This window comes from Narcine bancroftii, chromosome 3, assembly GCF_036971445.1.
Source record: "Narcine bancroftii isolate sNarBan1 chromosome 3, sNarBan1.hap1, whole genome shotgun sequence".
Classification (NCBI taxonomy): Eukaryota; Metazoa; Chordata; class Chondrichthyes; order Torpediniformes; family Narcinidae; genus Narcine; species Narcine bancroftii.
Window position 1 is genome coordinate 61,695,465 of NC_091471.1, and position 22,572 is coordinate 61,718,036.

The window sequence follows — 22,572 nt, forward strand, 5'->3', positions numbered from 1 at the left end:
CGAAGTACTCGAGATGGCGGAGGCCGACAGCATCGAGTCCACGCTGCTGAAGATCCAGCTGCGCTGGGTGGGTCACGTCTCCAGAATGGAGGACCATCGCCTTCCCAAGATCGTGTTATTTGGCGAGCTCTCCACTGGCCAGCGTGACAGAGGTGTACCAAAGAAGAGGTACAAGGACTGCCTAAAGAAATCTCTTGGTGCCTGCCACATTGACCACCGCCAGGGAGCTAATATCGCCTCAAACCGTGCATCTTGGCGCCTCACAGTTCGGCGGGCAGCAACCTCCTTTGAAGAAGACCGCAGAGCCCACCTCACTGACAAAAGACAAAGGAGGAAAAACCCAACACCCAACCCCAACCCACCAATTTTCCCCTGCAACCGTGTCTGCCTGTCCCGCATCGGACTTGTCAGCCACCATCGAGCCTGCAGCTGACGTGGACTTTTACCTCCTCCATAAATCTTCGTCCGCGAAGCCAAGCCAAAGAAAGATTATGAGCCGGGGGAAGAGGGGCCATAAAGTCTTGTGCTTGTAGGTGAGGATGGAAAAGCCTCAAGAACAAGATTCAAGATTCAATTTGTTTTCATTGTAATAAAACAGTGTCATATTAAATGAAATTTCTTTTTTGCCAGCTGTGAGGCAAACATTCAAGTGCCTCTTACAGTCTTACACCCCGAGTCACCAAGTGTCCGCAGCCCCCACAGACACACAGAGTCCAGTCCAAATCATTGGCAACGTAGGGTCCAGATCCAAATCTCCGACACGGTCAGGGAACCTCCAGTATTCTCAGCACCTCCTCACGTCCCAGTTCTGATACCTGGTACCCCTCCAGCCAGTTCAGGCTGGTCTCCAGCAGTGCACAACCCGGTCGGTGCAAGTCTCCCGACAGCAGTCTCCAGCAACCCACAGATTCCACGGGTTCCTCACCTTGAGTCACCAGTATCCAACCGCGTGCACTTGTCCCTCAGCCGCAGAACACCTTCACTGGTTCGCCGCCATGGTCACCATTCCCGTGGGTCATCTTCTCCGCTTCTTCCCGTCCTCTGGTCCCCTGCTCCAGTCCTCCGCTTCCCCGGGATTTCAACTAAAACCACCATTGGCTCCCTCAACAGGCCGTTCAAAGCTCATGTGGAACCAATGGCAGTGGACTGCACTGCATCTCTACTCCCTCGCTCCCCGCAGGTCCACACCAGCGGTAGCGTCACCATCTTCACAATTAATGCAATTGAAAGAGAGGAAGGCAAGATCTCACATATACCAAAATAAATGAACAAAACATTGAGAAGGTTTTATAAAGAATTCTATAAATCTGAGTCAGGGCGAAATCCTACCAAAATAGATGATTTCTTGCTTTCATTGAAACTATCAAATTTGGATCAGGAAGGGAGAGAGGGGCTGAATGCCTCTTTCTCTCAAGAGGAGATTGCATGGACCCTGAGCTCTTTGCAGGCTGGCAAATCACTGGGGGTGGATGATTTCCCCATCAAATTTTATAAAGAGTTTAAGGACCTTTTAATACCCCTTTTTTTGAAAGTGATGGATCAGGTGGCAGAGAGGCAGCAGCAATCATCACGGTTATCCCAAAAAAAGGCAGGTACCCATTGAATCCCGCCTCGTACAGACCCATCTCGTTACATATTATAAAATCATTTCAAAAGCACTGGCCAATAGGTTGGCAGAATATTTGCCGAAAGTAACAAATCCCAGCCAAGCTGGTTTTGTAGAAAATCAGCGAACAACATAGATATATTGCTTAATATAGTACATTTAGCACAGTTATGGGTAGATCCAGGAGTGGCCATAGCTCTGGATGTTTTTGAAAGCCTTTGATAGATTGGAATGGGATTTTTTTGTTAAAGGTACTGGAGAAATTTGGATTGGGTCAAACATTTATTAATTGGGTGAGGACATTTTTCTATAAACCCCAAGCTAAAATTATTATAAATGGGCAGATGTCTCCAGTGTTTCCATTGAGCAGGTCCATTATCCCCAGTGCTGTTCATACTGGCAATTGACCCACTGGCAGAAAAGCTATTCAGCAGGATCCAGACATAAAGGGGTGGACTCAAAATTAACCTTTTTGCTGACAACGTGTTAATATATTTGACAGACCTTTGGAGGGGGGGGGTAGGGGAGGGGTTGTTGGCTGGGCTAAGGACCACACTGGAGGATTATGGGAATATCTTGGGGTATAAGGTAAATCTGGACAAAAGTGAGATTGCGCCTTTGACAAACAGGAATTATTGACAATATCAACAGAGAAGTCAATTTAAATGGCCGCAAGAAGGCCTTAAATATCTGAGGATAAAAGTAGACAAAGACTTGTGCAAATTTAATTATCTCCTTTTGCTCCAGAATTGATTGATGGAGTACTCTGCCCATAACACAGGTGGGCAGAGTTAACTGTGTCAGAATGAAGGTTATGCCAAGGCTCCAGAATCTTTTTCAGTCGTAACCATTTCATTGCCCCGGGCTTTTTTTAAAAAGTTGTTCAGCACATGTGTCAGAAAGTTCCTGTGAAACAGTAAAGTGACTAGAATCTCCATGGTAAAATTGACGTGGGACTATAATTTTTTGGCGGGGTGGGGGGGGGGTTAAAATCACCTGATTTCAAAAAAATATTACTGGGTAACCCAGGCAAGGTTTATTGCCTCACTCTTTGAGGGAGGGCATTTCCCTCCCCCCCCCCCCCGCAACCATGTGCACAAATTGGACTACACGCGGTAGGTGAAAAGATGGCAGGAGAATTCGTATATAAGTGGGAGGCCAAATTATTCTCAAAGAAAACTGATAACTTCATATTAAAGCATGTACTTCAGATGTGGAAAAGAATAAAGCAGTGCATTGGATGGAAGGTGGGGATATCTCCCAAAATACCTTTCACTCAGAATAATTTAATACCCTTGACTCTGGGTAATAAAATCCTGGATACCTGGTGCCAGAAGGGGATCAAGTGTATCGAGAATTATTACAAGTAAAGGCAGTTTATGTCATTCGAGCAGTTGAGGAACAAATACAATTTGTTTAATAGAACATTCTTCTGCTATCTGCAAATATGATCTTTCTTAAGTGAAAAATTGGGACCATCTACCTAACTGTAGTGACATGGAGATTCTAATTCAAAAGGGGATTGAGTGTAAATTTATCTCTAAGATGTATTACATATTCCAAATTGAGGCCCCAAAGCTGGGCTTGCACAGGTCAAGGGAGAGGTGGGAGTTGGACTTGGGTACGACAATCAACGAAAAATGGTGGCAAGACCTGTGTCTGGGCAGTGTGAATGGAGTCATTAATGCCAGATACAGGTTGGTGCAATACAATTTTTTGTACCAACTGTACCTCACACCACAAAAATCACATAAATCAAAGCCAGAAATTTCAGAAATGTGCTTTAGGTGTGGAGATTGGAGCCCTTGCCCACTCCACCTGGCCTTGGGAGGACCTGGGGGGACATGCTGAAAAATATTACAAAAGTGGATTTTCCATAGGATCCGGAATTGTACCTATTGGGGACAAGAGTTTTAGGCTGTCCATATACCAAATTCATATCGTGAAGGTCGCCCTGTCGGTGTCAGGAAATGTATAGGGGTTACGTGGAAGTCTGACTCCTAATTAAATACCACACGATGGAATATGGAAATGCAGAGAAGTGTTCCCCTGGAGAAAAATCGCATACAATATAAGGGGGAAATATGTCACATTCATTGGCATATGCCACAAATAGTGGCAACCCTATTTGAAATACATCAGTACACAGATTTGATTAGCCTCCCCTTCGAAATATGGGTACTGTAATAATCTGTTCCAGAAGGGAAATGAGTGGAATTAAGAAAGTAAGACATGATGGAGAAACCGTCCTTTATTAGTTTTTAGCTCTTTCTTTTTATTCCTTTTGTTATTTAGTTACCAGGTTGTTTTATACCTAGGCTTTTTCCTAGGTTTCTGTTGGGGTCGTTGACCCCACCAGTATTTGTATCTGTATAATTTATCTGACTGTATGTTCAATTGTGGGGAGGTTGGAGAGGGATAAATACAGACTCTGTATGTTATGAGTGTTGAAGGGGATTGTATTGTTTGTTTGAATTTTTTAATGTCTGAAAATAAAGAATAAAATATTTTAAAATGGCCCATCGAATTTTTCTTCACCTTGTCTGCCAAAGCAACCTTTTAGCCTTTGATTTATTTATTGTTTTGTCTTGCAATTTTCATACCCCTCAAGTACCTCATTTGCTCCTTGTTGCCTCTATGTGCTGTATGCCCCCTCTTAATTAGATCCTGATGTTCCTCAAAAACCAGGTTCTGTATACCTGTCTTTAATCCTGACAGGAACATATAAACTCTGTACTCTCAAAATTCACCTTTGAAGGTCTTCCACTTACCAAGCACATCTTTGCCAGAAAACATCTGTCTCAATCCATCCTTTCTTGATCCTTTCTCATTTCCTCAAAGTTGGCCTTTCTCTAAATTAGAATCTCAAACCGACTAGGCCTATCCTTATCCATCATTATTTTGAAAATAAGTACAGTTTAATAAAGAAGCATTAAATAGAGTCCTACCACCGCAATGAGAGTATCAAGAACGAACATCATGTCTTGAAAATAAACTTCTCAAAGAAAATCATAGATCTTGCTTTTATTTTTGAATATGTGAGTGCAATTATTTTGGGAAAATAAATTGTTAAATTCTCAGTGGTTCATTTACTTTGAATTCATTCAGGGAATTTTCTTTGATTTTAGTGAAAAGTTTGTCAGCTATATATTCACTGGTTTTAATAATGCTGTTTCTCTTTTTTTTTGTAGTATGATTTTTCTTTCGAGAAGCGAACAGTAAAATGGGCTGAAGAGATCAAACAAATTAAAGCTGCACAAAAAGCAGCAAATTTCAGAAGGGAAACTACTTCAGTGACTGCTAAATCTGAAGTATTCTCGGGGCGAAAAAGTGGAATCCAATCCACTGATGGACCACATTCTTCAACTTTTCCACTGCCTTTTAACCCTTTATTTGCTGGCCTAAGGCACAGCAAGATTCTAACTCCATTGCCAGCCAACAGTAATACAGTGAAACAAAAAGCCCCAAGTCCCTCATACACAACTAATTTCAATCTTGCAGACTTTGAAAGTGAAGAAGATCCTTTTGATAAACTGGAATTGAAAACACTCAATGATAAAGAAGAACTCAAAAATATTCTTGAAGTCCAGGCAAGTTCACAGACAACCATCATTCCACAATTGAATAATGGCCTGGATGTGCAGATTGCGAGATCCATAGATGCATTACCGAGCCCAGAAGTGCAGGCCTCAATTGAGGAGGCTACCTCAGATTTCAAATCGCTTCATAAGCCAAATGGCCTCATAAATTTGCCACAGTTGGAGAGCTGTGAAAAAGTGCCCTTTTCTGCCAAAGTGTCTCTCCCGTCTGCTTCACCTGTCAGCAATATCAAATCTCTGTCCTTTCCTAAACTGGATTCTGATGAGAGTGAGCAGAAGGCTGCTAAGCTTGCTGGCACTTCCCACAGCACAAGCCTACCCAATGGCACTTTGTTTAGCTCAGTAAAGAACTGTGAGCAGTATATCCCTGTTGTATCCATGCGCTCCTCATCAAGTTTTGACCTTGGGATTGATAACAGCATAGCAACATCATCTTCCATGGGTGAGGTTCCTCCAGTTATGTCAACAACTGGAACAGAGCAATCCTCTCAAAGCGTAGCAAAAGTGGTAAGATATTGCTTTGAACTCTTTAAAATTTGTTTGTTGCTTCCTGAAATTAGTCCTTAAAGTTCTTCAAATTTTTAAGAATAGTTTCATAGTGTACAGTTCACAGATTTTGTACAATACTCGTGGTGTGGGTTGATCTGTAATTTTTAAAATCTAATTTAGTTGGCTCTTTCAGGTCAGTTGTGCTGTTTTATCCGTTTATTGTTTCAACCTCTTGCTTGTCAGAAGAAAATGCTGTTGCACCGGAATTGGCAATCTGCATTGCTCTGGAAAGATATTTTGTACCGGTCTTTCTTTCTTGCATCAGACTTCAGAAATGTATTTTAATTTTGTCGTGTATTTTAAAGCAACTTCTGGTCAACAATTATTTTGCTTCAGAATTGCAATCTTGTTACTATTCATGTTTGTGTTTAGACAGTTACATTGATTCTATTCAATTTAGTAAATTAATTTTTTCATTCCAGTTGATCTGTATTAATATTATGGGTATATTTTATTTAAAAAAAGCAGCCTCTATCCTCAAGGACCCCCACCGCCCAGGCCATCCCCTCTTCACTCTGCTACCATCAGAGGGAAAAAGCTACAGGAGCACAAGGACAGCTTCTTCCCTGCTACCATTAGGAAGTGTAGTACTACTGTCAAAGCAATTTTAATTGCTAATCTTCATCCTCATTTGCTCATGAGAAAATGGTTATAGACCACCACCATGAACTCCATTAGACATTCCGTAGTAGCTTTGGGTAAAACATTCCAATGTTTTGACCAAGCCACAGTGAAGGGATATGTTTCTAAATCAGATGACGTACAAATAGTATGGTCCTATTATATTGCTTGAATGAATAAACCAGAATTGTTAGCTTAAAAGTGGCAGCTGAAGAAATGTGTTCAACCACAGTTGTCTTATCATGTCCTTCATTCTACTGTTTGGGTTAACACTGGCTCAATGAAAAAATTGCAGAAGAAATGTTCAGAGCAGGACAAATGATGTGCCAATCTGCTGGCAAGCAAATGGCAGCAAAAGTCAATGGAGGAGACAGTGCAACTAATTCTAAACTGGTAAAGCCCATGTTCACAGAGGTGTTCCCAGCATATAATGATGTTACATTGATTCAATTTCAGTGAGATAGTGGCTCAGATTAGCTATCAAGGAACTTGTTGAAATTCAGCTGTGGAATTTAAATATATAGTCAATAACCTGAAACTGGAGCTAGACAAACTAGCCATAATACCATAAAATTGTCCACACAAGTACCAGATCGTCTCGATGACTCGATAGTCATCAAAACACTATCTGCTTTGTTAATATGCTTCAAGGGAGCTTTTGTGTCCACTCACACAAAAGTTCTGACTCTAAAATGCCCCACTTGGTCGCCACTTGGTCATTATCATCACCATTGTGTTTCAGCTGAAAAAAGTGAAATGAAAACAAACACAGCAATCTTAGAAAATACTCCGTACAAACATCTGGGGCTTGTGCCAAGATTGGGAGAGCTCTGAACTTGTCCCACAGATTAGTTCAGCAGTAGCGTAACATTCTGTATTTGTGGAATCAGACTTCACGGATAAAATACCAGTTTTATCCCTGGGTCCTGTACCGATGGCAAGGCAGGTTCATCAAAGAGGGTAGCACAGTGAATTTCAGATAGGAGGGAGTTGCCTTGGGAGTTCATAACATTTTACTTCAGATTTCATGAGTGCCGTGATATTAAGTCAAACCTCCTGATCGGAGTGGAAAAAGGACAAGGAAGAAGGACTGAAGGTAGCAAAGAATCAGATTTACTCAGGGTGGGATCAACAATTGGCATCAACAGGAATGCTCAGTAATAACATCAGTGAACCATAATTACAACACAGAAACAAGCCAGTTTGGTCCCTCTAGTCTGTGTCAAACCACTTTATCTTGCCTCGTCCCACTGATCTGCACTCAGTCCATAGCCCTCCATACCTCTCCCATCCATATACTTATCCAAATTTCCCTTAAATGTTAAAATCAAGCTATTATCTACCATTTCATCTGGAAGCTTGTTCTACGCTCCCACCACTTTCTGAGTGCAGAAGTTCCCCCAAAACTTTTTCCCTTCCACCCTTGACCCATATCCTTGTGATTGAATCTCACCCACCCTCAATGGAGAGTGACATTTCCTCTGTCTGTCCCCCTCATCATTTTAAATTCCTCTATCAAGTCACCCCTCATTCTTCTATGCTCCAGGGAATAAAGTCCTAACCTGTTTAACCTTTCCCTGTAACTCAGTCCCTGAAATCTGGGCAACATCCTAGTAAATCTTCTCTGCACTCTCTCTATTTTATTAATACCTGTCCCTGTATTTAGAAAACCAAAACTGAACACAATATTCCAAATTTGGCCTCACCAATGTTTTATACAACTTTACCATAATATCCCAACTCCTGTTCTCAATACTTTGATTTATGAAGGCCAATATGCCAAAAGCTTTCTTTACAACCTTATGTGATGCCATCTATACTACATGTGATGCCACTTTCAGGGAACTATGTATCTGTATTCCCAGATCCCTTTGTTCTATTGCACTTCTCAGTACCCTACCATTTATCATGCATGTCCTTTCTTGTTTTGTCCTTCCAAAATGCAACACCTCACACTGATCTGTCTGAATCCTGAATGACACATCAGGATGTAAGCACAGCAACACAAGGGATCAACTTAATTATTCATGCCCTCAACATTTCTCATGGCCCAAGTACATCTATCAGTGGTAACATTGATAGAAGTAACCCACCACATGGGATTCCATCTTCATTTGGGAAACTCTTCTTCATCACCCTCACATTTTTTCAAGCTCCCAACCTCCGTCCCTGCATTCTAGCATCTAAGCTTCTCTCCTATCAGAGTGCATCTTCCTTAACCCTCTGCCTCTTCCTCCCATCATTTCCTAGCTTCTTAAATTATTCAATTTTTTTTCCCACCCATCTTCCCCTCCCACTTGTGTTCACCTCAATGGATTTATGGAAAGTGTACAATGGGCCAAAAGGAAACATTATTGGCAATAATACTGAATACAAGATTAATTTGTCAGATCCAAGGCCAGTTTACCCATTAAATAAAACAAATCATATTTACTTCTGGCTTCTTTTCCTCCCTCTCTCCCACTTTTTTTTATTCTGACTTCTCTCTTCAAGAACTTCAAATTTCTGGGTGTCAAAATCTCTGAGGATTTGTCCTGGAGCCTCCATGTCGATGAAGAAGGCTCGCCAGTGGCTATACTCTGAGGAGATTCAGTATGTCACCGAAGACTCTCAAAAACTTCTACAGATGCATCGTGATGGTTGTATCACTGTCTGGTCTGGAGGCGCCAACTTTCAGGACAAGAATAAACTCCAGAGTTGTTAACTTGGTCTGCAACATCACAGGCACCAGACTTCACTGCATTGAGGACATCTACAAGAGGCAGTGTCTTTTATTTAAAAAAAACAGCCTCTATCCTCAAGGACCCCCACCACCCAGGCCATGCCCTCTTCACTCTGCTACCATCAGAGGGAAAAAGGAACAGGAGCCTAAAGACGAGCATTCAACAGCACAAGGACAGCTTCTTCCCTGCTACCATCAGATTCCTGAATAATCAATGAACCAAAGACACTGCCTTACTTTTCATGCACATTTTTAAAATTTATTATTGGAAGATGGTTACAATATGAATGTTTGCTCTATGATGCTGCAGCAAAACAACAAATTTGGTGACTTGTTTATGACAATAGATTCTGATTCTGCCTTCTTCCTTCCCAATCCTCGTGAACTTTGACCGCTTGTAGCTTTCCACAGAAGCTGCCTGTCCTGCTGAGTTCCTCAGCATTTTCTGTGTGGCTGCATCACGTTGTGTGGATACAAGTATGAGAGTTTATTGTGATGTACATAAGTACAATGTACAGATGCGCTAAAATTCTTGCTGAAACCATGCAGGTATATCTTGCTTCAATGAACAAAAGAGGACTGTCAGCTATAAAACTGGGATCTCATGAGGAACTGTGGCAGCAGAAGAAATGTGCACAAACACAACTGGCGATCGAGTGGACTTTGCATATATTTCACTCTACCATTATGGTTAACACTGGGATCCCAGGATATCTTCCTCTCCTCTAGATGTAATTAAGCTTTCATCTCTGGTGGGTTTCTCGTGCCATAGATTGTGATAGAGGAATTATAGAATTGGGAAAAAAAATATGGCACCAAGGCCAATTAAATGGTCGATAGTACCTAAATTGTTCTAAAAGCAGCAATTGAGACATATTTCACTTTCCCTCTTTTGTTTGTAGACTTGCAGGTTAAGGCATTTCAGGTACTTTTTAGGTTTGATGAGAGTTTCTGAATCATTCCCTTCCAGGAAGTAAGTTTCAGCTTCCCACCATGCTTTGGGTTAAGTGTAATAAATGAGACTTAAAGAATTTGATTGTAATTCCTTCCAGATATTTGGAGTCGTACAGCATGAAAATAGGCCGTTCAACCCAACTTGCTCACGCTGACTGAATTGTCTCACCCACATTTTTCTACTTGTCTGAGTTCGGCATCTATCCCCCTAAATCTATCCTATCCATGTATTCATGATACAATAGTTCCTGCCTCTTCCTCTTCCAGCAGACTGTTGCAAACACTCACCACCCTTTGTTGACAAAAAAAAACTAGCCCTCATTTAACAAAACTTCTGTTTGCATAATGGCAAACAATTTACACAGATCCACAAAATCCTCTCATATGTTTTGGGTACATCCTCTACCTTCAAAAGTAACTGGAGATGGTGACAGAAAGGATGAGCTTTGGTTGCATCCATTCCTGATGAAAACTGATCTACTGTATATTAAGGTTTTTCAAGTTAAACTTGCTATTAACAGAGTCATAATAAATGAATCTTTCTCAGGCTAGAATACTGGAATATCTCAAGAATTAGTGATACAATTATTTACCATCCACCGAGACAGAGGTGCACCAAAGAGGTACAGGACTGCTTAAAGAAATGCCTGTCACATTGACCACTGCCAATGGGCTGATATCACCTCAAACTGTGCATCTTGGCGCCTCACAGTTCGGCGGGCAGCAACCTCCTTTGAAGAAGACCGCAGAGCCCACCTCACTGACAAAAGACAAAGAAGGAAAAACCCAACACCCAACCCACCAATTTTCCCTTGCAACCGCTGCAACCGTGCCTGCCTGTCCCGCATCGGACTTGTCAGTCACCAACGAGCCTGCAGCAGACGTGGACATACCCCTCCATAAAACTTCGTCCGCGAAGCCAAGCCAAAAAATAACTTGGAGCAGGGGAGAGAATTTAAATTACCCTGTTTTCTCATTGAAATGGGGATATGTAGAAGGAAATCCTGTGAAGAGGTCATTTGGTCTCCGCAGCAGGAAATTGAGTGGTTGAATGAGTGGCCAAAAACTTGGCAACTAGAAATTGAAAGGCAAATGGCATATGCAAAGGAGGAGGAGGATGGAATTAGAGAAGTTGGATGGACAGTAAAATCCCTGTTATCCAGAATTGAAGCAACTGGCAAAAATAATTACAGAAAATAAATAGGTAAAAAATACGAAAGTTTAAAATAGGAACGCATTGACATTGGTTCTCCATTTATACGACACGCAGTCTCAAGCGATCGGGAGGTTCACTTACCAATCCTGGTGGATGTCGAATATCAGGGATTTTACTGTTTTTTTTTGGAGTTTTGAAGAATGGGGGGGGTCACCTTATTGAAACATGGAAGATCTAAAAGCACATCAGGGTATGTGTCGTGCCATTTTGACTAGTAACAAAGTTTTGAACAAGGGTTCATGGTTTGGAAGACAATAAGAAAATAGTTTAAGGATTTGCTGATGACACCACAATCATTGGGCAGATTCACAGATGGCAATGAGAAAGCATAAAGGAGGGAGATAGATCAGCTCGTTGAATCAAGTCAGAACAACAACCTTAGCAAAATCTTCGGTGGGGGGGGGGGGGGAATCATAAGAAGACAAACCAGCCCCTTATCAAGGGGGTCAGCAGTGGAAAGGGTTAAGCACTTCAAATTCCTAGGCTACAACATCTCTGAAGATCTTTCCTGGGGCCTTCATATCGATTCAATCATGAAGAAGGCTCGCCAGTGGCTATACTTTGTTAGGAGATTGAGGAGATTTGGTATGTTACCAAAGAGCTTGCCGATTTCTACAGGTGTACCATGGAAGAACATTATGACTGGTTGCATCACTGGGGTGCTGGATAGGAAAAGGCTGCAGAGTTGTTAACTCGTAGCCAGCACCATGATGGGCATCAGGATATCTACAAGAGTCAGTGTCTCAGGAAAACACCCTCCATTGTCAAGGACCCTCTTCATCTAGGCCATGCCTTCTTCTCACTGCTACCATCAGGAGCCTGAAGATATCACCCAACATTACAAAAACTGCTTCTTCCCCTCTGCCATCAGATTTCTGAATGGAAACTGAACCACAGACACTGCCTCGCTTTTTTCCCCTCTTTTACACAAATTTATTTATTTTTGAATGATGTATTTACAGAAATGTAATTTTTAGCACCTGCTGCCGAAAAAACAATAAATTTTGTGGCACGTGTTCATGACAACAAACCTGATTCTGATTCTAAATGAGAGGCAATTAGCCAGAAAAGATCACTGTTCTTGAATTTGGGAGAATGAGAGGTGATCTCATTGAAATATTCAACAGGGATGTGAAATTTATTTTTCCATGCTTGGCATGTCAAAAAGTAAGGATTAGCTCAGTAAGACAAATTGTGAAAAAAAATGTCTTCGCCTCAAGGGTGGAAAATCTTTGGAATTCTCCACTCAAGAGGGTAATGGCTAATCAAAATGGATTGATAAAATATTAGATATCAAGGGACATGAAATTCATGCAGAAAAGTGTGCTGAGATTAAAGAAAATAACCATATTTTATTTTATTACGCTGTATTAAATGAAGGTCCAATAGCCCTACACTTCCATTTTTCTAAAATGTAAGGTTTTTTTAAATATAATTCAGCTTGGAGAATATTGCATTAAACAGAAAAACAGTCTGCTGTAAGGATCTTGTTTTTTTTTTACTCTGGTTCACTGTCAGCCTATGGCACCAAATTACTGAAATTTGAAAAGAAAACTGATAATTTCACTTATAATGGTGAAACAGAAATATCCAATTCATTTAATTGGTTTGTTGTTTACAGATAGTAGCAAAGGCATAGTGCATTTAGGGAACTTTATCCCATGTCTCATTTGAACAAAATTAATATTTTAGTAGGTGTACAGGTTTTGAGTTTAATTTGGTAAATAATATCTCTTTAGTTATAGAAAATAAAAATCTTTTATTATTTGGTATGTATCAATAATATTTCCCTTGTATTCATTTTGGAGTTGCCATTAGAAATTAATCCCAACATTTTGTAATTCTTTTGTATGAGAGCATCTTTCCTGTTTTTGTCTTCTAAATAGGTTAATTCTCAGAACCATCCTGCTACAGAATTATTCACTACAAACATTGGAGATGCAGCAAAGAGAATGAAATGTCTTGATCCACTTCAAGCATTAACTCCAAGTGAGAGGCAATGTGCAGAAACAATAGTGAGCATGGGATACTCCTGTGAGAATGTAATAAAAGCCATGCAGAAAAGAGGAGAAAACATAGAACAAGTAAGGAGGTGCATTTTTAAAGGTTCCATTCAGGACAAATTTTATCTACATTAGTATTTTGCTTTGCACTGTAACTGCATTTGTGCTTCAACTGGAACAGTACACAAAGGGTCCTCTCTTCAGGGAGAGGTAGAATTGGCAGTGTCTCCAAATTACTTCTGAATAATGGTTAGTTAAATAATGAAGAGCCTGAAGCAATTTTGTATTTTTGCCAGAATTGTTAGTCATAAAATAATAGTTCAGAAACGAGCACTTCAGATAATTATGTCCGTGACAACTGTTAAGAATCCATGCATACTAATCTCATTTACCATTCATGGTCTGTAACCTTTTGTGCTTGGTGATTTTAGGACTTGTCTAGACTGTTTTAAATGTTGTCTCCAAATCTGTCTCCAGCGCTTTCCAGCTTCCCATCACCCAGTGTGTAAACAAAAATCTTCCTCTAAATCCATTGCCCCTTACCCTCAGCTACTATTTACCCTCTCTATGCCTCTCAATTTTATATACTTTGATTAGAACCTGCCTCAGCCTCCTATGTTTCTACAAAACACCAGACATCCAGAAATGCTAGATCCCAGGCAACATCTTGGTGAATCTCATCTGCACCTTCTTTGGAGCAATCGCGTCCTTCCTATTGTGTCCAGCTATGGCCAAACCAATATTTTATAAAGTTGTACTGTAACTTTCCTCTTGTATTCTGAGACATAATCTGAATGCCTTCTTCACAACTTTAATCTACCTGTGCTGCCATCTTCAGAGATCTTTGGCCTTCACACCAATGTCATTCTGTTGCACGATACTCCCAAGAGTCCTTCCATTCATCGTGTTTGTTCACCCAGAATATATCGCCTTGCACTTATCAGAATTAAATTCTTGTCAGCCATTGATGTGGCCATCTTGCCAACTGATCACTATCAGTCATCCTTTTGTGTAAGACTATCCAGCTGTCAACAACACTGTCAATTTTCATGACTTCTGCAAACTTGCCCATTTTACCTACAAAATGGACATCCAAATCTTAACATGAATAACAAACAGCAAGAGTTTCAACACCAATTCGTCAGGAGTACATCATGGTCACAGGCTTCCAATCTCAGAAACAATCCTCCACTGTAATCCCATACTGTATGTGACCAAGCTCATTGCGAATCCAATTTGCTAACTTGCATTGGACCTCGTAGCTCTCTCCATTTTGGACTTTTTCCCAAGTGGACTACGTCAAAGGCCTTACTGAATTTCACTTGAGCCACAACAACTGTATTGCGTTGATATATTTTGTTACTTTGTTGAGAATTTTTAACACTATATAACAGAGAATTTTTGAAATGTGTAGTTAGTCAAAACTTTATTCATAAAAGTGGTCTTTCACTGTTGGCCTGGTTCACTTGAATTTTATCACGGTCTTTGTATCACATTCTTGTGCATTAATGCCAAATGTAATGTAATTAACAGGGCAGTAAATGAACAAGGCAAGAATTCAGAGAGAATAACCTGCATATAAAACTCTTATCCTCTGCTGCAAATTAACCAAGATCACAACCTGCCAGTTATACCAAAAAAGAGAAAAGAAGCGGGAGGTTTGAGCTAGTGGAGTTATTCTAGTGAACCGGTGCGGACTCGAAAGGCCGATATGGCCTGTTTCCGCTCCGTAAATGGTTATATGGTTATATGCTCTCATATTTCCCCTTGCTCCTATTTTTGCCTGTCACAGCTTTCAAGTCTCAGCGTCATCTCTCTTGAAGTCAAACAGTTGAAATATAGGAATGATGACAGCCTGACTTACTGGCTGTGACCCATGGCCCTGTTATTAAAAGCATTTAACGCAGGAAAAAAAAATGACCACTCTCTAGCTGCCTCAATTAATCCATTTGACTCAAGCACACATATTCTTCCCTTTATCATATCTATCCTTTCTGCCACTTGATACTATTATTTTTCTCTCTTTTCCAGTTTTAAATTTCATTTAAAATTTAAAAAAATGTAAACAAAATTTAACAGGTAATTTTGGCCACAATCACCCTCAATTGACCTACAGCTTCGGTACATTTTGAATGGTGGGAGCAAACCAGAGCACCCGGGGGGAGAACGTACAAACTCCTTACAGACAGTGCAGGATCCAAACTCCAGTCACTGGAGCTGTGACACCACTGCCTTAATCGCTACACCAACCACTGGCAAGGGTCTTTGACTAGAAACATTATCTCCGTTTCTCTTAATTAAAATATTTTGGTTGAAATTAGCACTGTCTTCTTGCAGAATATTTCCTGAAAAGTCAAAACTGACATACTGGCATGTTATAGTCATATGGGGTAAAATGAAAAAGGTTGATTCTATTTGCCAAATGAAACTGACTTTCTGTGAGGATTATAGGTTTAAATTGAAATTAAATGATATGTTTGATAGATAGATAAATGTTCTAACAATGTGGGACAAAATTCAACAAAGCTGACACAGTTGAAATGTATTATAATTTTGTCTTCATATGTCAGGAAATTCTGGTTAGACTCCATTTTAAAATTTGCATCAATTTCTGGCAATCTATGTTGAACTGTATCATTATAATTTTACATAAGGTACGTATCTATTCTCTTTGCTTTTGAACACTTTGGAGACTGTAATAGACAGCAAATATTGACAAGGTAATTTGAGGTGTTTTCCTTTCATTGATTTGAATGTAAAACTCCTTGTGCTTTTAATGTACCTTGTTCTGTTTCCGCAATAGAGAAGCAAAATGTTATGCAATTATGGAGCAGTTATCAAAGAAAAAACCTTTTGATTCATGTTCCTGAAAATTTTATTCAAACCTTTTCAGGTGCTTGATTATTTATTCGTTCATGGACGACTCTGCGACCAAGGCTTTGAACCAATACTTGTAGACGAAGGCCTAGAAATTAATCATTGTTCAGAGCCAAAGGTAAGTTGAGTGTCAAATTGTGCTGTTTCCTCAATTGATAGTTGAATTCATCCTCGTATCTCATAAGAGACCTAAATTTATTATAAATTAGAGCCAAGAGTCCTGTTGTGACAAGCTAGAAAACAATTCAGTCATAGATAATTCACTAGATTTATTATATGCATTTCTTTTAATTTTCAAGCTTTAACAAATCAAATAGAAGAACAACAAGTACAGCAGTAATATAGATAAAAATGTTTGAGCTGGGAATGGTAATTGATATACCAGAGAATACCAAAGTGATTGAAAGAGTGACTTCACTTTTGGAGATACAGTGTACTAAAATCCATAAGTGCCTTGCAGAGGTGATGATGAGGTGGAAATGGGTTGAAGGGAAAGTGTTTGCAGTGGAAATGAGCATTTATTCATCTATTTCAATAACTTTATTTGGAATGGTCATTAAAATATAGTAACTAAATTTTAAGGTGAAACATCAACTTGTACCATTATTTGTAATTGTGTTCATAATCTATGTCAAATCTCTCTTCTCCTTATTCCCCTTCTACATTTTAAACCCTGTTTATCTAACTTCGTATGAAGAAAGATTTTTGACCCGAAACATTAACTTGTCTTCTATGCTACTTAACCTGCTACAGTTGAAGCATTTTATTTCAGATATTTGCAGCATTTTGCTTGCATATAACTACGTTGTTTGAAATTAAGAATTCATTCAACAATTTCTAAGTTCCCTGAGCAACAAAAATGTACTACAGTATAACTTTCAAGCTCTTTTCTTAGATTTGTACAATTTGTAGCCCTAAATAATGAGTTTTAGACTGCTTGTCAATTTTAGAGCAACTTTGAGTAAGCAGAATGTCCAGGAGTATATGACGAGCATTCAATTATACAGTGCAGAGATTGTTGTGAGTGTAAAAAAAAGTTAATGAAAATAAAACTCACTCAAGATGAGTCTAAGCTTCTGATAACAATAAACCTGTAGAAACTCACCAGTGTTGAAAGCTATAAATAAATAGCAGAGAAGCAAAAAAATAGCTTCTCTGTTGTTCGTTATATACATTAATGATCTAGATGATGGGGTGGTGAATTGGATTAGTAAATATGCAGACGATACTAAGATAGGTGGAATAGTGGATAATGAAGAAGGTTTTCAGGGATTGCAGAGGGATTTGGGCTGCTTAGAAGGGTGGGCTGAAAAATGGCAGATGGAATTTAATGCTGATAAGTGTGAGGTGCTTCATTTTGGTAAGAAGAATCAGAATAGGACATATGTGGTAAATGGGAGAGCATTGAGGAATACAGAAGAGCAGAAAGATTTAGGAGTAACGGTACATCGTTCCCTGAAGGTAGAAACTCACGTGAATAGGGTGGTGAAGAAGACTTTTAGTATGCTGGCCTTTATCAATCATTGCATGGAATATAGGAGTTGGGAGGTGATGTTGAGATTGTATAAGACGTTGGTGCAGCCTAATTTGGAGTTCTGTGTGCAGTTCTGGTCGCCTAATTATAGGAAGGATATAAACAGAGTGGAGAGAGTGCAGAGAAGGTTTACCAGAATGTTACCTGGGTTTAAGCATCTAGTGTATTTGGGAGAGATTGGACAGATTAGGTCTTTATTCTTTGGAGCGTAGAAGGTTGAGAGGGGATTTGATAGAAGTATTTAAGATTATGAAAGGGATAGACAGAGTGGATGTGGATAGACTATTTCCATTAAGAGGAGGAAAGATTAAAACAAGAGGACATGAGTTAAGAATTAAGGGGCAGAGGTTTAGAGGTAACATGAGGGGGAACTTCTTTACTCAGAGAGTGGTAGCCGTGTGGAATGAGCTTCCGGGAGAAATAGTGGTGGCAGAGTCAATTGTATTATTTAAGAAAAGATTGGATGAGAGGAAGATGGAGGGTTATGGGCATTGTGCAGGGAGGTGGGACTAGAAAGGGGTGTTTGGTTCGGTGCGGACTAGAAGGGCCTAATGGCCTGTTTCCGTGCTGTAATTGTTATGTTATGTTATGTTAAACCTGGCATACTTTGTCATTCCTGTCAATTAATATAGCTTAATTATAACTAATAGTCTAGAGCAGTGGTTTTCAAACTGCCCCCCAAACTCATATTCCACCATAACCAAACCTGATGCCATAGGTGCTCTGTGATTAGTAAGGGATTAATTAAGGTGGGTTGTGAGTGGAAAGAAAAAGATTTGAAAACCACTGTTTTAATTGTACTAATTGACTCGTTATGTGCGCGGTTTCATAACTCGAAAGGAAATGGGCCAATGACAATTTTTCTCAAGCAAAATATTTCAGTAACAGTTGGGTCAAGAGTAGTGGTTCTCAACTTTTCCTTCCCACTCACATATCATCTTAAGTAATCACATGCCATAGGGATTGCTTAAGGTGGAATGTGAGTTTAGGAGAGGGGGGCAGTTTGAAAACCACTGGACTAGAGGGAAACCATTATTCTGCTCTTCACATGCCTTGCATCTTCTCTTTCAGACCCTGGAGTTTCTTCACCTCATGTCTAAATTCAGAGAAATGGGGTTTGAACAAGGCGCCATTAAAGAAGTCCTTGTTTTCCACAACAATGACCAGGAAAAAGCTCTGGAAGATTTAATGACTCGTGCAGGAGCCAGTTGAAAGTATCTCTTCTATCTCAGCTTGATTGAGGACATGGAGAGGGAAGACAGTCATCCCACATATGAATAATTTTCCAGCAGTGTTTATACACGTGGCTGTGTATTTCTTTATTTTTCATTTGGAATGGGATTAGAAGAGGTGGGTGGGGATGAAGAGTAAACTATTCCTAAATTGAAAAAGACACGTCTGTGGTAGCACTCTTAATATTTTTACAGTATACCCAGATCAAAGGGACCTGACACAATTATGACTCATGTTTTTCACTCCTCTTACTCAACACAAGAGATCAACATCTACAATGATAATTTTTTTCTGAACTCTACACCCCATCTCTGCTCCCCTTCCAACAACAATAGCACAAAGGTGCACCTGCCATCCTACAGTGGAGTTTTGTATATGGAAAAGCTGGAAAATAGCTATTTTCCAAGGCGAAGCTGCTTTTTGTCCTCTCTCAAAGGATGCATTTACTGAACTGTAGGCTATTTTAAAGTTGTATATGATTAAGTAACCTATAGTGCAATAGGAATTATTAGACTGGGACTAGTTTATCATCTGTCACTGGCTGGGTATAATGTAACCACCTGTGCATTATGTTTGCAAAACACAATGAATGGGCAGAGAGGGCATAACTTTAATTTTTAACAGGCAAACAGGAAAAACAGCAAGCCCAGCACTAATTTTGCTACATCCCTGTGTGGGTCAGTTTCACATAGATTCCCTTATAGGAAATCTATTTGTAGACTCTTAAAAGAATTGCAGCGTGAGGCATAATTTACATCTACTTAAGCACTTTCTTTAAATTATCTTGTTGCCGCTGTACTTGTTTCATTTATACTTGTCAAATTTTACATTGTCTTCCTCACTGCTGTAGTTCTGGAGTGTTTCTTTACTATTAATCTTCATTATTAACAGCAACAGATTATTTTTCTTTTCGTATTAGAACAGAAGTTGCATTGTTCTGTATTGTAACATTTCTCAAAACTTCACACATCAGAAGTATTTCTGAATCTTAAATGCTAAAGGTTTGATTTTGCAAAAACAGGTACTAATAAAACCTTAAAAATGTGTTTTGCCTTTTTGATTAAAGTTTTAATTTTATGATCATTCTATCTTCAAATGTTTGAATAATTTCCTAATTAATGGTATAACAAAATTGAACTTAAGGGAAAGATTTTGCTCACGGATTTGGTTGAGTATTTTTACTGCTATTGGTGAAATCCACAAAATATTATGCAGAATTCAAGTTCTTGCCATATGCTTATAAATGTCCTCCTGATCTACAAATGCAAACAATATCTGTCAAGCAAAATGAGGTAAGAAACTGGAGAGATAGATATTTAGAGTAGAATGTTGAAATTAATTTGTTTTTATAATTTTACCCATATTTATGTATCTCTTGGCAAACTCTTAATTGACTTGGTGTGAACTGCTCTTGATGTAATCAAATTCTCCTGCCAATTATTTTGTTTTAACTGCTCTCTAACTTGGCCTCTTGCTCTCTGCCCGATTGCTCTCGCTCTCTGCCCACTCACTCTTGTTTCTGTTACTGCTTGCATCCATGCTCTCCCTCCTTGCCCTGCCTCCCTTCTCGTCCCTCCCTCCTCCCCCACTCCCCCCCCCCCCCAACGCTCTGTCTTGCCCCACAATTGGACCATGTTTCGGGACCCTGGTAATGAAATGTGAGAATAGCAGCAAATTCTCAGTAAAAGCTACAGGATACCACTGTAAGCAGGTGGTTCATGATTGTAACTTTTTTTTCAAATTGGTTTCTCATTCTAAATGATGCTTTTAATTATTATATTAAACAGAACAATGATGTTATATTTTTACATTTTTCTCAGTCTTGTCTAACACCAGGCTGCATTTTTTTAGGTTCACCTGCTTTATTTATCCTCCATTAACAATTCTTCGTGGTGCAAAAGTTTAAATTAACTAAATTAAAATATTAATATTGGTTAGTTGTATTCTGTCGCTGCTGAGAGAGGTGCAAGTTTGTAATTTTCCAAGTATGATCATTTTTGTAATTGAATCTGTTTAGGTCTTAACTTTTTTTTATGCTCTTCATTCCCAAATACTTGCTGAAACAAACCTCAGCCTGTCCAAAAGCGTGTTTCTTTTCTGCTCTTTCACTGATTTTGCTGACCTATAACATTAATCTGTTAACTTAAATTGATTTACTTCACATGATACACCTGATAGTTGAATTGCCATGACTAATGACATTTTCCAGCACTGAATAATGGCAATTCTTCAAGTGCACATCTTTAAATATCTTGAAGCTTTCTGTCATGACCACATTTTCAGTGAATTTCTCATCTTTACCACTCACATTAACGATTTGTAGATGCTGCGTTTAATGGTGTCAAAAGCTGCTAACCTTATAATTTGTCACTGAGGAATTATTTTGGTATTGGATCAGAGCATTTTCTGACAACTCCTTTGTGATCTTTGGAATTCCTTATTTTGGTGGATTATAGCATTTTGAAAAAACCTAAACTTCTTGCCTTGTAATTTACCACTGTTCTGAAATATCTCGTCAAACCCTACCTTCTCGCATTTCTACCACCTTGCACCTAAGCATTAACCACAATATCTGAGGTGCAAGAAAAATGTGATAAATTGGCAGCAAACAAATCATTGGAATTTAATGCACATGAAACAAAATGGGAACTAATCGTATATCATTTGTAATAAAATGTATTTTTACCCTTCAAACCTAAAGTTATTTTTCAAATCTGTTTGCAGTTAATTAAATGTTTCAAATTTTAAAAATTGGCCTTTTGATAACAGATTGAAACGTTTAATTAACTGCAAACTGATTTGAAAAATAACTTTTTTAAATTGAATTAAAGATTATTTTAGGAACAGCTGCTTGAGAATTTGTTTGCCTGAAATATTCTTAATGTTGCTACTGTTACAAGCCCAAAGGACCCCAAAACCCAGCAGCAATAGATATTCACCACGACAACTAGTTACTTAAACAAAAGTTGTTTTTAATTATCTTTAAACATGAAAACAAAATCAAACTTTAACTTATCACTATTAACTTAACTAACCTAACAACCCCCTTCTAATTCTAAGTACACGTGTATGTAATGTGTTTGTAAATTTAAGAAAAGTTCTTTGGTTCACCGTTCAATTTCACTTCTCATTCTTCCAAGTTCACTGGTTGCAGGCAATTCTTATACTGTGCACAGAATTTAACATGTATTTGGTGCTTGAAAGGTAAATGTTAATAGTTCAGGAAGGTTCTTGTAGGTTTACAGAGAGAGATTTGTGGTTCCAGGATTTCCACAATTGAAGTACCACCATTAGTCACCTCAATGTCTCACTGATGAAATTTGCCCCATCAGGGATCTCCAGATGATAACCTCTTTCTTTCAGACTACTACAGAGTTCCTTTCTGTTTCACTTATTCCAAGAGAAACATCAGGCTGATAGCACTTCCAGCCATCCGCCACTCTGGAGTTTCTGTTTCAGTTCCAACAAGCTTCTGGTTTGTTACAGCTTTCTGTCATACACAGTCAAAGACTTCCTTCTGTCTCTCTATCTGAGATTCAAACTGCCAACAGCATGTCCTTCTCTGTCACTTGTAAAACCCCTCCTTCTCCAGCAAACAATAGGAGTTTGTCTTCTGCTCCCATATGTTGTTTTAGGTAAACAATAGCCTCTCAATGAC

General features: G+C 39.2%; 1 protein-coding gene across 5 annotated transcripts in view; it reads left to right on the plus strand.

The window, feature by feature from the left end:
- Nucleotides 1-19,954, plus strand: part of ubap1 (ubiquitin associated protein 1) — a 57,858-nt gene extending 37,904 nt beyond the window's left edge. For all 5 annotated transcript variants that reach the window (XM_069924164.1, XM_069924167.1, XM_069924163.1 and 2 more), the window contains exons 4-7: nucleotides 4,798-5,712; nucleotides 13,154-13,351; nucleotides 16,164-16,265; nucleotides 18,753-19,954. In XM_069924164.1, the coding sequence (XP_069780265.1) occupies nucleotides 4,798-5,712; nucleotides 13,154-13,351; nucleotides 16,164-16,265; nucleotides 18,753-18,893 (1,356 nt within the window). In that variant the 3' untranslated portion in view covers nucleotides 18,894-19,954. The remainder of the gene's footprint in view (nucleotides 1-4,797; nucleotides 5,713-13,153; nucleotides 13,352-16,163; nucleotides 16,266-18,752) is intronic.
- The last annotated feature ends 2,618 nt before the right edge of the window (nucleotides 19,955-22,572 follow it).